This window comes from Lathamus discolor, chromosome 1, assembly GCF_037157495.1.
Source record: "Lathamus discolor isolate bLatDis1 chromosome 1, bLatDis1.hap1, whole genome shotgun sequence".
Classification (NCBI taxonomy): domain Eukaryota; kingdom Metazoa; phylum Chordata; class Aves; order Psittaciformes; family Psittacidae; genus Lathamus; species Lathamus discolor.
Window position 1 is genome coordinate 20,190,099 of NC_088884.1, and position 16,043 is coordinate 20,206,141.

A 16,043-nucleotide genomic window follows, 5' to 3' on the forward strand; every position below is an offset into this window, starting at 1 on the left:
CAGACAGGCCAAGGCTCCATGCAACCTTCCAGTCTTGGGAGACATCTAAATGATTGCTAGCACTACAGGCAGGATAAAAGATGAGGCAGACCCAGAAGTCAGTCATTGCTGTGGTCTATTCAACCACAAAGTTGTGGTGTCAAAGGAAGTTAGGAAGGAAGCACGAATCTGTGTCTTTTGTCACACAGAAAAACAATGTATATGCATGTCACTGGGTTTGAAAACAAAAACACTGGCTCAAGTATGCTGTATAATATTTTAGAGGAGAGAATTAACTTCAAAATGCTGCAGTATAACTGCCCTGTTACACATGTTGTCTGCTACTAGCATTCAAGTCATATGCAAAATTATAGTAAAAATTCACAAGTCCTGTAGAAAAATCTGTATGTCCTGATCATTTAACCTCTCATGGTCAGTGAAAAGCCTGATCTAACAGATGTTTGTTAAAGTCTGCTCTACAGCATGCCAAACGTGGCCAGGGCAGAATGCCAGAAACAGCCTTTCTAGAACCTTATTGGACAACCTGGAACTCAGGACTTTGACAGCAGTTGGGCTAAAAACAAATTAAAATGAAGGCACACAGCAATGCTGCAACTGAATGCATACGAATTGTGCCTCTGAACAGTCTTTGTTCTTTATCACTGCAGCACTTAATAATTTTGAGAGCTTGCTGATATGCACGGTTATTGAACATGAATCTGGTCTCAGCAGTTTGTATTTTGTCAAAAAGATCTTTTTAGCCTGGAAACTGAGAAATGGTGATTTATTCTCTACATCAAAGAATTAAGAGGAGTTAGTCAATTCAGCCATCTAGGCTGAAGAGTTGAGAGACCCGAATGAGGCGGTGGGGAAGATTTTCAGGAGAAGAATCTGAAGGCTGTCAAGCATCACCCAAAGAAACCTCCTCCCCAAAGAAGGGCAGCAGGTTTCTGTATTCAGAGGAGCACAGACTCCTCAGGAGAAGGATGTAAAAATAAGGTTGGAATCAGGATAATGAGGCAACATCTGACCCAGAACGGGAAGGATTAGTCATACAAAGTCACAGATATGCCAGAAGTATTTAAAAGATGATAAAATCAAGCAATACACTTGCTTTTAATTCTTGCTTGGGCTAGAAGGATGCTGTAGATCTTATCAAGACAACAGTTAAGCAGCTGAGATATTGCAACAAAGTGTGTGGGAAAAATCCATTAAAACATGAAGCAAAGTGTTAAAGGAGGAAAAGCAGACTCTGGAAAGGTAGCTGCAAAGTTCTGGAGGGCTGTTCCTGCAAATTAAACATAAATGCAGCATCTCCACACTTGTTTTTACAGAGAGAACAGGAACACGCCATTGTAATCTTGTGATTTTGAAGACATACTGAAATTCGAGGCTAAGATGCACTAGCACACAAGGTGGGTACGAAAACTGTACCAGAAAACACAGCCAGCGTGGGAGCTGCGGTAACAGAAATGGGGTGAAATTTCAACACTTCAGGCCAGGACCCTCGAGAACTGTTCTTGGCTGCCCTGAGCTGAAGTCTCAGACATGTTGCCTCAGCGCACCCCAGGCACAGTACTAACGTGAAAGGCGACATGAGAAGGAGGGCGCTTTAATTCCAGCTGCAAAACCTACAAAGAAAGGTTGTTAGGATAATCAGAGGAGAGACTACTGCCTGAGGGAGCGTTCAGAGCTTGGGTTGTTTCACACTGCAAAATGAGACACCATTGTCTGTTGAATCCTTCAAGAAGGAAAAACTGTTATTTCAACTGAAGGGCAGAGCTGACAGAACAGCAAGTGGGTATAAAACAAACTGCAAATGCAAAATCTCACAACTATGAGAGTAATGAAAAACAGTGGGGGCACCCACTAACCAAAGTTTTACCTCTTATAGAAGAGACAACAGGTCTCCTCTTTAGAAATGAGGCTGCTTCAACCCAGGAAGTCCTTTCCGATTCAGTGTATCGTGACCATACACAGTAACTTGTTTGTGTGTTGAAGACATTCATCAGCTTTGCAATATTTTCACAAGATAAAATTTCCATCCTACTGCAAAGCAGGAATTTCATTCACGTGTACCGAAGCCACAGTAGCTTTCTCAGCCCAGCTTACTACACGTTCGGTAAGAAGCAAAGCACACGGTAGCACTAAAGGCACAAACAGTACCAGAGCTGTTTGGCAGTACTGGTGATATTCCCTGGGAAATATTTTGCGATTCAGAAAGAATCTTCTGAACAGCAGGTGGATAAAATACCTGTTTTAACACAAAAACTATTGAGGGGAAACCTACAAATATCCCATTTGTGTCACCTTTCAGAAAAAAAAAGGCCTTATTTTGGGTTACTAAGGTATATGCACACCACTTGCAAACACGTACACAAAACTCCTTAGAAGCTATCACATGAGAAACTGTGTCCCTAACTCAGCCATCCTGTCTTTAAAGCTGTATTATTTTAGACTGTTCTGATCCTTCTCACTCTTGGGCTTAAAATTATTAGCCTTAAAATTAGCAAGCATTTTGATACTGTTTTATATTTTGATAGTACCCTAAGTTCTATTGTTTTTTTCACTTATTCATATGAATGCCTGCAGTGAATAAATATTACATGACATCTGTCTTAAACATGAAATGCACAAACCATCCAAGGATGGGTTCACTCCATTGACAAAACAATCTGGTTTCTCACTCCGAATCCTTCACCCTTTTTGAAAGGAATGGTTAGAGGCTACTTATCTTCTTTGGATGTTATTATGCAATCCTGTTCATTTTCCAGGCTCTCCAGCATTATAGATTGAAATGGATTTGCATCACTGACCATCGCCATTGCTCAGAGTTGCAACATCTCACACCTCTTTACTCAATCTCTCAGTCTACATATCACCCCAGCTATTATAATCAGTATGCACTACTCCATTTATTTTATCAGCACCGAGGCAGTGTGATTCTGATCACTGATATGAAGAAAAACTTCTTTTCCCCTTATGACAGCTGTGCCAGTTGCTCTGTAGCCTCATGAAAGTCACAATGAGAAAAAGGTAACAGCTATAGGCTCAGTCGTGCAGTGCAGGGGAGTAGGGTTTCTTCTTTTTCTGGTATTTTTATTATCCACACAATCAGAACAGTCACTTTCCTGTTGGAATTAATTCTTTTTCTCCAGTGTACATAAAAAAAAAAAAAATAATACAAATTCAACCAAATTAGGAAAATAAATTATCCCTCACATTGAGAACACATATGCTATGTTTCAATCCAAAGCAAGTTTCTGCAATGAAGGTATCAATCCATCCTAGATATAAAACCAAATCGGATATTGAAGTCTTACACCTGTAAAAAAGCAGAAATAGAAAAGTAGAAATTCAGTGCACTGATTTCAGCAGGACACACTCTAGCTAGCCCTAAGGAATCAGATCAATTGTGAAAGTTCAATATTAATAAAAATTAAAACCTCTACTCGTAACAGAAGCCATAGGACCATCTTTGCTTCCTTATCAGGTTTAGGAGTTTCATTTTACAAGAAGCTGCTATCACAGTGAGCCAAGGCAGAAATACACATCTGCAGGGTTTGGGATGTTGGTTTGTTTCAGGGAGCAGGGGAAGAGATAGTGGGTGTCAGTTGTTTTTAAAGAAAATAAATGGCAATTTACAATTTTTACAACAAACAGATATGTTTTTGAAAAAGTAGCAGTAATAAGTAACTTGTATTCCATATTTTAAGCTCAATGTGTATCCTCTTTAAAACAGGTTAGATCACAACATGCTGTGGAGCACTCATTCTACTTCCCTCATATCAGTATCCACAGCTGTTTTCCCCCGCCTCTCTCATGAATACGCACATACTCTCTCCCCATCCTATTATAACCATACACAGCATGCAGGGAAGTGGGGATATGCCCCCAGCAGCAGGACCCCCTGTCTCAGTAGCACAGCGTGGTCTCACTTCAAGCACACACAAAGTCAATTGTTTCCCCTCTTCCAGCACATGAATACATTCAGAGTTACAACACACAACCTTATGGAAACAAAGAGATACTGAGCAATTTATTACAACACACAACCTTATGGGACCAAGGAGGTTCTGATCAATTTATTGATGCTCAGAACAACTAAAAGACACCATGGAGGATACAGATATTTCAGCTCTGTGTCTGCCCCCTCTGTGTACATGAATCCTGCATAAAGGTGGACTCACTGCAATGATCACGGATCAGTGAGAATTAAACATAATGCCTGTCTGGAGGGACATCACACAGCAGTGGGTTGGTTTCACAGCTTAATCAGTTAAAGGCACCCAAGTCCCTCTTGGTTGCTGCCATGTGCACCCCCCAGCACATCCAGCAGATGCCTAGAAGCATCACGGGAAATTACAGTCGGGATTCAATGATTCCAAGCATTTATGACTATTTATTCCTAATCGAAGTTTCTATAAACAAGTCAAGGTAACTGAGGGCCAGGGCTATTTTAAAACATTCCAAGTTTATAAACGAAGGAGTGAGCACTTAGGCAGGAGCACCCAAACAGGTGCTGGGAAAAAACTTGACCCTAATTAACCCCTTTAAAGAACCGCTTAGGATAAGCAAAAAAATAAATAAAATCATCATCAGGCCAGATGGTGGCTGGGTTTGGTTTGGTCTGGGATTTTTTGTGAGGATGATAAATCTTTAAACTTTCCATTTCTGTTCCATCAGCTGTAATTTTCACATTGCTGTTTTTCAAGAACGCAAAAAAAAAGAAATCACAGTCCATTTGGTGGCCCATACACTTGACAACCAACAGTTGCCATACATACACATGCTACCAATCAACACAGAGAGGATGCTTCCCAAAGGCCCTCTCCAAGGATTAAAGACCTCACTCAGCTGTATGAGCAGCAGACTATTGCAAGGACAACTACTTAAAAAAAATACAACATGCCAGCATATTCCATAAACAGGTTCTATTGAAGTCATACATTTAAAACAAAAACAAAACAAAACTGAAGACAGCATTTGATATTAAAATGAAAATACTATTCCTATTCCATCTGTGATTCTGCCCCCATTAATTCCTATCTTAGCACTAGAAAGTATAAGCATAGCAACCTTTTGCGAATCAGTTCAGGTCTGTCTATGGGATTAGATTCAGTAGATGGCTCAGGGTGTCACAATATTTTCCAAGGGCACTTTATTTGCTGTCTGAAGATACTCTTGAAAATGATTTCTCGGTCATTAATTATTCATTCTATTCCTTATAATCAGTTATTTTAATTAGTATCCCAGCCAACTTTGCTGAGGATCCCACACTTTTAGTAATTAGGGGCAGCTCATTGTCCCTAATTAACTTCAGACATAGCAAGACTATTGCTTTGTTACTTCAGCTGTTTTTATGTTTGCATTGCATATTCTGTCCTGCTTTACTGGTTCAGAAAGGAGACTGCCCTGTTGTGCTGTTTATCTCATTTAGGTCCCATCTCTCTTGACTCTGTGTTAGTTGCTGTATTTTAAATCCTTCTGACTTTCTCTTAAGTCTTGTCTACACTGGATCAGTGTGACACCAGAAAAGTGCATCTGAACAGTAAAACAGTTCACACTGAGGGCCTAAAGTCTAAATGTTTTAGACTCTTCATTTTGTAAATTGCAGTCTAAAACATTGCCCACCCCAGCCTGTGGGATGTCAGGGCAATGAGGGAGGAAACAACTCTTCATCTCACAGTAACAGCAGTCCCGTAAAGTACTACTCATCCTACAGACAGAGTGTCCAGGTGAGAGCCACGCACAAAAATATTCACATACTCTGATACTAGTGGTGACTGGTCTGCAGATTTGGCAGATCACCTTCAGATTACATGGTTAAGAATTACATTGTTAGCTTATTTCCTTTCCAGCAACACATAAGCAAAATATATCTATATATCCTGAGGCTGCCAGATCTCCATTCTCGTATTACCTTTATGAGATGTTTTATTTTTTATATTCCAAACAGTAAACCACAGGGCTTATATACACAAAACTTAGACAGTCATTGTCTAACATTTATTATCACATTAAAAGGCCTGGAAACATTAAGTAAGGGTACCTAAAAACTTGGATGGCAGAGAAAGACAATGTTGAAAGTTGGCCTTAAAAACCTCAAGTGATGTTTTTAAAGTAACTGAATTTGGGAGCCAAAGCATGCTGAAAAGAACCCTCAGTAGAATCTGTATCGCAGAATATTTAAGCTAAAATGCTTCTAATTGTTTCACAACCAAATAACAGTATGATCAGAACCTCCACCACTTGTAGCACATACGTGGTTATGACAACCATATTGCATCTGGTATTAAGTCATCACAAGCTGGATCTAGGTGTCCATTCAAGCAAATGCTCCAACTCTGCAAGTTGAAGATTACTAGAAAAATGGAGTTTGTTAAATTCTGTCTCCAAATAATACTGGTATTTGTTGCTCTTCAGTCCCCACTAATTTGAGACTGAAAAATCCTCTGCCTTTTAATGACACTGTTGGAAAGAGAGAGAATAAAAGGTGAACTGATTGCTAAGATGATTTAGTATCAGCTCCACACCAATAAAACAGTTCTTTATTTACTTTCTTTGCTTATGCTCCTTCCATAAGGAGACCAAAATAATAAAAAGGTCAATATTAATATTTTAACACTAATGCATATTTGATGTTTTAAACAGTTAGAATGGTGAAACATTCGTAGAACTCTTCTGAACGAGAAACAGGCACCAGTACCTTGCTACAAGACCTCAGCATATATAATTCAGAAATAAATGAAGGCATGTATGAGCAATAGGAAAAAAGCGGGAATGCTCCCCAGCAGAAGCCAGCAAGACAAATATTTGGCACAGACTGCCTGGAGGTGGATTTATTTTTTTTTTAAAGAAAACTCATGAAAATACCGTAAGAAAAATCTAAACAGAAAAAACTGCAACCTTCTGCAGAAAAAAACATCTGTGACCATGAAAACACTGTTTCCCCAGTGCACCGTATCCTACCAGTCTGATTTCCATGGACTCCAACTTCTGAGCACCAAGTTACTCACCAACTCTTTGCCCTTGTTATTCTGTATTACACTGACATGGATATTGAGACTATTCACTTTTTCCAGCTTAATCCTTATCTCTTTTTCCTAACCCAATATCTTTCTCGAAAACTCTTATGCCCAAGACATTCCTCCTTCATTTCTGTTTCACACTGAAAAGCGTAACTCTCATGACCAGTAGATTTCTCTGCTACAAATTCATTCCCCTTAATTTTTCCTTGCTGAACAGCTCCTCTACTCCAAAATTAATTCAGTGTCACATACTTTCCCAACACTTTCAACTCAGTCCATGAAACTCTCCCTCACCAATTGCCATTTCTCCTCTAATCTTTGTAGATGTACATCATCTCTTTGGAGAGCTCAGTTACACACTATCTGTGGTTTGTCCTTTCTTCCACGTCCTTGTCGGTGGCCCAAGAAAGTCTATTCAAAGTACTATCCCAAGGATTTTTTCATGTGTGTCTATACTATCACTCAGAGTATCCCTCCGGCACTTTCATTAAACAGAAGCTGTTGCCTCTATTTCCAAAACCCCACAGTCAAGATAATCGAACATAAATTAATAATTAATGCATGAGAGAAAAATGGAAACAGAGCTGGAGAACAATTCTTGTACAATCCTTTTCCTCTAATTTTTCTTCACCAGGTAATGTAGCTCTGTTCATTCTTCATGATGCTGGTAATTAATGCTTTTTTCCTTCTTGACAGGAAAAACACTCAAGAACATTCTTAAACTTATGCATACAAGTAATCACGCTTGAAGAGAAGCATAAGCTTTCACAGAATCACAGAATCACAGAATCCCAAGGGTTGGAAGGGACCTAAAAAGATCATCTAGTCCAACCCCCCTGCAAGAGCAGGGTAACCTACAGTACATCACACAGGAACTTGTCCAGGCGGGCCTTGAATATCTCCAGTGTAGGAGACTCCACAACCCCCCTGGGCAGCCTGTTCCAGTGCTCTGTCACTCTTACAGTAAAGAAGTTCTTCCTGATGTTAACGTGGAACTTCCTATGCTCCAGTTTACACCCATTGCCCCTTGTCCTATCACTGGATATCACTGAAAAAAGCCTAGCTCCATCATCCTGACACCTACCCTTCACATATTTGTAAACATTGATGAGGTCACCCCTCAGTCTCCTCTTTTGCAAGCTAAAGAGACCCAGCTCCCTCAGCCTCTCCTCATAATTTATCTCCTTGCTGCAAAATAAATATGAAATAAATTCTTTTGGGCAAGTACCATCAACATCTAGAGAATTTTAAGCAAAAAATGAGAAGCCTTCAACAGTTAAGGCTGTGAAAATAACCTTCAAAACACAAACCTAAGCTGATGCAGCCTGGTACTCACATGCAAACACTCTGTCTCTCCTGCTGCTCAGTTTCCCCCACACAGCAACAAACTGAAAACTGCCTTTTCACAGCTGCTGTTCCGAAACCTGGGGGAATCAGCTGTACCGCGCGAGAACTGGGCTGCTTTCAATTTGATGCCAAAACTTCTAGGCAGAAGCGGGCATTAGAGATAGGCACTAGGCAAACGGAGCAGTTCAGCAGATGCTGTTCCTCTCCCTGCCTCCCCTCCTGAAGGCCAACAGCTAGAAACCAAGGAGAATCCTGAGTACCAGACCTGTGCGTGCCACAGCCCTCAGCAGGCAGCAAGAAGAGTAAGTTGGAAAGAAATACAAGAGGCATCTTTGCAGCCACTGTGCAAAAGAAAAAAAAAAAAAAAGAAAAATTATATGAAAAGAGACTCGAAGATTAAAAAGTTTAAAAACCTTAGAGGCTGGCACCCAGTTCAGACACAGGTAATATACTAACTGGGGACCAGTACAATTTAATACAGGCCCAGGGTCAAGGAACAAAGACTAGCACCCCAGTACTCATCCCTCAACCAGCTGAGGAGAGGCAGAGCCAAGCACTTTCCTAGAAGAGCACACGTCACCCCATCAAGTTTTGTCCCTGGGCTATTAGCTTTCCAGTTCTAGCAAGCATAGAAATAAAAGAGAAGCAGCAGGAGATAAAGATGTGTTCAGCTAGCAAACTAGGAGACATCTATACACAAAAAAGAAACAAGGATAAGAGGAAAGTAGAACACAAATACAGAGGTACATTAAAACAGGAAAACAATATACACCAAAGCAACTTCTTGATGATATTCAACAATATTAAAAAGCAGTGACACAAAGCCAGAAAGAGAAAAAATTAGTCTGATAAGAAGCATACTGTTCAGATACACAAATTACAATGTCAGAGTAACAACTGCCTGCCAAGGGTGAGAAATGCAAGGCAGGCCAGCCAGGAAATTCCCTTGTACTGCTTCAGCAGTGATAGTGACAGTCAACTGATCCTTCAAACTCCCTGTCACCTCCCCTATAGAAAAAACTAGTAAATAGTATTCCTCTAGGACTTTTAATAGGGTATTTGCCAACAGAGTTAACGTACTCATCATATCGCATGGGTGACAGAAAGAAACACTGTCACTAATTCAGGGAAAAAAAAAAGGCCCACAAACAATAATTTAAGAAATAACTAGATTTCAAAGGCAAGTATAGGTAAAATAGGGAAAACAAAACAAGCAAGCAGAAGAAGAGACTGATCAATTTCTCAGCATAGTAAACTAGGTTTGCAGGCTGTCCCTCCATGTCCACTTCATTACATAGCGGCTTATCAAAGCCTCCTTTTCCCAGCACTGGCTGTTGGCCAAGCCATGCCCATCAGTGCTGAGCTGGTGGGGCAGCAGAAGATTAAAACATCACTCTGATGGATTGCCATGTCTGAAGCAGCACTGGAGAGAAGCAGAAGGCTCTGCTCTTGTCACCCTTCAGAATTTCTTCAGCCATGGTAGACTCAATTGCCGTCATGAGCAACTTCCCTAGTGCAGGCAAGAACAACTCCTTCCCCAGAGAACAAGTTCTGACTGGGGTAGTAAGACCTATTTGCAAATAATCTTGTCTCAACATGTATAGAGCTGTGTAAGCCACCATGTTAACAGGCTTTGACAGGATTTGCCAGAACACCCTATACTCACTTGACTGAAAACAAACTACATGCAGCTTTGAGCATCATGACAAGTTGTTATCAAGGTGTTTGCAATGAGGAAAAACAAAGAGGCAAATAAACTTGATTTAAAATGACTTTCTGAAGCACTTCACCAAAAAAAAAAAAAAATAAAAATTGAAATTTGTAAACAAAACTTTGAAGGTAGGAATGGAAGACATGTTCGTGGAAAGCTCTTCAGAAGCATTTTCATCAGATGTTTTCCAGCTAAGCTCTTCCTCTGAAATGTTTCTGCAGTTTCAGGCAACAACAGCTTCGGATGTACTCTCCTTGCCACCTTAACAGTGGGGGAAAACAACATCTTATGAAAGAGTCTCAGAAGCTAAAAGACATTTTTTCTTTCCCAAAACAAGCTCAGACAATAAAAAGTGAACACATTCCCAGCTCAAAAGCAAGGATAAATAGGGTTTGGGGCAGCAGAAATAAAGACATTGAGAAGAAAACTGTGATCATGAGAATGAAGTCTACCCCTGTACCCAACATTTTCCTGGTAAAGTTATTTAGTGTACATGTATCATTACAAACCTATTCTTTAAAGCCCAAGAAACCACGAAAGAACAACCTCACGGAGTTCAGATGAAAATAAATTACTGATTATTACCACCCCTACTTTTGAGAATTAACTACAAGTCACTGGCTTTTATCTACTCACGATTGAGCAGGTGGACAGAAGAGATGGCAGAAAAACAGGCCATCATGTACTGACGAAGTGAACTCATTTAGCTAAGATTTCTAAACAGTCAGCTCAATTACTCAGTTCTGCTACTTACCACCTATGAAAGCAGGACCTGAATGATCAGCTTCAATCCACTAAGCTCCATGTGCTGCGAAATCTTGTCTAGTGTAGGAGGGTTACCTCTCCCCCAGGCCTGGGTTTCACTGTGACAACTTGATTACTACAGGAAATTTTAGAATGTTGAGGAAGAAAAACACTAGCGAACTTTTTTGTTGTTGTTGTTAGTCAATTGTAGCATTTCACCATCTCTTCCTTCTTTGGGAACTTCAACTCTGATTAACCTCCCAGATACAGAACCTGGCACTGGCACACACTCCCCGAGTAAAACCAAGTATGTACATACAAGTATACAACTGATTAGTACAAACCACAGCTACCAGGGTCATCATCTAATCACTGACTCTGTACATTCACATGCTTTCCCTTAATGAAAGACAGTTACACAGGGAATGCACTCCTTTTCACTACCTAAATCCCATTTATGGACAAATTCAACCTGCTGGTTTGAGATTCAGTTTGGCTGAGGTAAGAGAGAAGAAGGAAGAGGAATGGGATTAATTAGCTCTCCTTGTCTTTTGTTGGGCTAGAAATTAAGAGATGTGAAATATGTTCCAGAGGACTCATTAAAAAAAAAAAGCAGAAATTACAAGAAAGTGACAAAGTCTCTATAAACCACAGACAGACAAAACTTGCTTGATAAAAGCATAAGAGGTAATGCACTGATGCATTAATATTTCTCCAAAAGTCTGGAAAATATATGACTAAATGTCCATAAAAAATACTGGAAATACATTATGAAGTACATATTAGTTCTACTCTGCAGAACTCTACTCTTTGTCAGGACCTGCTACCCCACCTTGAAAAATCCTGCCAAGCTTCAATTTCACATCGACAATATCGGTTTATTCTTCCTCCTTCACCACAAACCTGCCAACGACCAGAGTAAGGAAGGATGCAATATTAGGTCACCAACTAACTCTGAACAGTTAAAAGGAAAAAAAAAAAAAAAAAAAAAAGAAGGGTATTTTTACCACATATCCTGCAGATTTAAAAAAGGAATTCAGCCAAATTACAGAAGTATGTGTTTCAGCAAAGTCTGGGCTAAATTACATTGAATTTGGCATTAAAAACAAGTTAGTGGGGTTGATAGACTCTGGTGAATTATGATAGCTCTTTTTTTTCTTAAAGTTTGATGTCTTTTTTTTTTTTTTCTAATTAATTTTATCTACCACAGTAAAGCTGAGCTAATTTTACTTAGTGAGAAGAAAGGACAACAGTGGAATGAAACACTGCCTGCATTTAAAATTCTTTACGTTAATTAGTATAGCCCAGTCCATTAAGTATGATGGTTTCAAGATACCATATAGTACATTTTAATCTGATACTGAAGCAAGAACATCAAGAAGACAGCCATATTATAAACCATTTCCTTACTGATATTACAATGCAATTGAGGATATTTGATATATGAATTCCATCTCATTCTCTTACTGGATAATATGTTCCACATTAAAAAAAGCAGCAAACTGCATTCTGCAATATTTCCTCAGCAATATGCCAAATGAACTAGCAGAAAGAACAAATTACTTCTGCTCTCAAGCAGGGTGGATACTATTCTTAGGTTATCAGAACGACTGCTGGTGCAAAAGCTTTATGAAGAGTGCACAACCAGAGACAGGCAGACTGGGCTGAGAGCTGGAACCACAAAACATCGTAGGTTCAGGTCTGAAACCATACCTTGGACCATTATCTGATGATGATGGACAAGGCATACAGTAGTTAATGGCTCAAATTAAGCAACACAGGAAAGGAATCTCAGTCCAGCTCGCAATGGACAGCCAGCCACATCACTCAGGATGTGAAGCAAAAAAAGAGCAGGAATTTAAGGGACAGTCCACATCTGTATTGTATCTTGGCAGTGAGAAAAGTCATTCAGGAAATAAGACAGACTTTTACTCTATGGAACTTGACTCCAGCTATCACACATCCACAAGTGTCTTACTACAGGACACAGCCTAAGACAGGTGGTTATACTCTCACTCCTGAGTCTGACACAGGGCCACCATGCAGCAAAGAGTGCAAAATCCAGAGCAGAAAAGAAGGCTCCTTCATGCGGCTCTCAGCAATCCCGAGCTATCAAAGCAGGTTTTCTGAACTCTCAAAACTCAGAACCAGTTCTGCTACTCTCTATTTAGTAATTCACTGGGTAATATATCAAACTGCCAAATAAAGAGGAAGGAAGTTTATGTGCATTTCATTACTTCTAGGCAGAAATGAAACTCCCAGAAATAATTATTTTTTGTGCTATGTCTTATTTAAACTAGTTCCTGATGAACAAAAGAGGACAAATCATCCTTGTCCAGCAGCTAAACTCCTAAACATGGCAAAAATCTCTTTCTGTATATAGCAGTTAAACCAAAAGTCAGAGTTCACTTAAAAACAGTAATTAGCAAGAGTAACAGCTAATTTTAGGTGTCAAGTAAATTCTGTCAATCAGCCTGTGCATTGCTCATATGTTAAATTCACAACTGTTGTATTCTTGTATTTGCTGCACATCAGTAATCTCTTTTCATACATTTTACTAATAAAAGTAACTTGTACTGTAGTTATGTTTAAAGCACAGTTCCTATACTTAGTGACTGAGATCAGTGAGAACTTCCAAAATGCTCAGTACCTGCTGCAGCTGACGGCCACAACTTGGAAGCTAATGAGGAAAATTTCATCAAGAGGAAGGCGATGCACAGATGGGCTGTGCGATCTCACCTCTGGAGGCTTCTGTGCCTCCTGTTTGAGCCTAGACTGATGTCAGCACTCCATGAGATCGCCTCTGGCTTTGTCCAGGGGTCAGTCACACTGAGATGACCTAAAGATGTCCCTTTACAATGTCATTTCTATGACTGGTTTGGAGTGGAGAGTCCTCAGTGCGGTGGTAAAAATTCTCATTTTGCCAGATTTCCTTTGGCTTCCTGCTTACAAGATGTCTTCATACAGGCTTCACAGTTTAAGTACCTAACACTTAAAAACCAAAATGTTCTTCCAGAAATAATGTTATTTTTACCACCATGTTAACTTGTCAGAGAACGCACTAAGCACAAAGTATCTGTAACAGGCATAATTCAGCCACCCCAAAACATTCAGTACTGAATTTTACAAAGCATTAGAGATATGAAAGTACTAAGATCATAAAAAGTCAAGTTCATAAAAAGCCAAGAATTCCTTTTTGTGCCCTTTCACTATGCCTCTGGAAAGTGATGTGGAAGGGTTTTTTTTAGTTTCTTCTCTGATTTGATTTGGGTTTGCTTGTTTTATAGAATTGAAAGTAAAATATATATAAAAAAAAAAAAACAAAACAAAACCCACACCAAAACCAAACAGCTATGCAAGTTTTTTAGAGCAAACCTTTCAAGAACTAAGCTTTTCAGTGCTTTTCTGGAAATAAAGTTTTGAAACAAGGTGCTCTAAGTATTCTATCCAATCGCTGGGAAGTAACAGAGAATAAGCACTGTTACAGCATAAAACCCTATCACAGACTTGCCAATTCTCAGGAGCTTGTCTCTGGTGCACTAGATGAGGAGAATAACTCTGGTCAACCTCCACCAGAAGGCCCCTCTCATCATGATAACTGTTTCCCTGTACAAAGACCTCACTTAATAATTGCTGGAACAAACTAGTTTTCTTGTTCATCTCTGTATTAAGGCAGAATTGGCTGAAGTTGGGCACAGATGGTGAGAGCGCGACTTGCGGGAGGCACCTCCCGGAGGTTTAACTCCATCCAGCTCGCAGCGCAGAGCAGCTGAGTATCTTTTCCCGTGCAGAACGGCCCCGCCGCCCGCTCTCCGCGCTTCCATCTCCTCGGCACGGCGGCTTTCAGCGCGGCTCTAAAACTTAACAGACTTTACCCCGTTCACTGAGGGGTTTCTCGCTGACCGGGCTGGTCCGCCGAAGCCGCGCTCACACCAAGCTTTGCAGAGCCCGCTCTAACCCTGCCCCGCCGGGCCACAGAGCCCGCCCCAACCTGTTGCGGGCCAGAGAGCGGCGGCGGCAGCAGCCTTATGGGGCGGACGGCGCGGGACGGCCCGACGCGGGTAGCGCAGACGGCGGGGCTCACCTTCTGCTGCCGGCGGGCCATGTCGGTGGGCTGCTTGGCGTTGAAGGGGTGCGCGATGCACCTCGCGATGAACACGTAGAGCTGCAGCCGGAGCCGCTTCTCCCGCTCCTCTCGCTGCAGGCGCTCCTGCTCTTCCCGGCCCTCGCTCAGCACCGAGGGGCTGGGGCTGGCCGACCGCGCCGCGCCGGCCTCCCTGCCCCGGGCGTCCCGGGCCGGCGGCGGCAGCGAGCGCTGGGAGCTGCCGCCCGCCGCCACCAGCACGTCCCGCCGCTCCTCTTCCAGCAGCTCATCGGACTCCTCCTCGCTGGACGAAGGGTCCAGCATCGCGCTCGGCGGGCGCGCCCCGCGGCAGGGCGCGGAGCGAGCGGGGAGCGGCGCGCACCTTTCCGGACACGTCGAGTTTACACACGGACTGTTTCCGACCGGCGGCGGCCGCGGGGCGGGCAGGGGAGGCGGGGTTTGGGAAGGGGGTCGAGCCTGGGTTGCCGTGGGAATTGCTCCGAGCGGCTCCCGGCGGAGGCGGGGCCGAGGCCGGCCTAACACCTCCGGGCGCCCGGAGCGGGGCAGCGGCGTGCGGGTACTGGGCCGAGAGGGGTCACGCCGACCCGCCCGTGCCTCGGCCCGGCCCGGCACGGCACGGCACGGCACGGCTGCCCTGCTCCCTGCGACGGGAGCAGGTGCTGGCCCCGCTGGGCAGCGCTGGGCTGCTCGGGCCCTGCGGATGCTGCCCTGGGCAGTGCGGGAGATTCGGCAGCCGACCGCCGGCCGGCTCCAACAGCCGGGGGACGCCGTGCTGGGGAGAGAGAGCGGGGAGCTGTGCCCTCTGCGCGGGTTGGTTCCGCTCGGCACGGCACGGCACGCCTCGGCTCACCGCTGACCCCCGGCTCGCTGGCACCCTGTGCTATGTAGTGGGGGGGGGAAATGAGAGGCATCTCGAATAGCCCTAGAAAAAGGAGCCGCCGAAGCCATGCTTTTCAGTCAGCTGAGGCTGAAGCCTGTGTTGCCCTGCAAAGCACTTCTGCTGAGAGCCTGCTGCCACAAACAAGTAGTTCATATCTCTGAAATCATTGTTCCTGACTGCCTGTGGAGCCAGACAGGCTCATATTAACAATGGGTATCTTCCCAGTTAACAAACATGAAAGCATAC

General features: G+C 42.5%; 1 protein-coding gene across 7 annotated transcripts in view; it reads right to left on the reverse strand.

The window, feature by feature from the left end:
- The window catches only part of CADPS2 (calcium dependent secretion activator 2), a 315,891-nt gene extending 300,582 nt beyond the window's left edge, over positions 1-15,309 (reverse strand). For all 7 annotated transcript variants that reach the window (XR_010608797.1, XM_065663295.1, XM_065662937.1 and 4 more), the window contains exon 1: positions 14,897-15,309. Coding sequence is in view for 6 of the 7 variants with exons in the window: in XM_065663295.1 (XP_065519367.1) it covers positions 14,897-15,220 (324 nt within the window). In the remaining variant the exon portion in view is untranslated. The remainder of the gene's footprint in view (positions 1-14,896) is intronic.
- Positions 15,310-16,043: the final 734 nt, after the last annotated feature.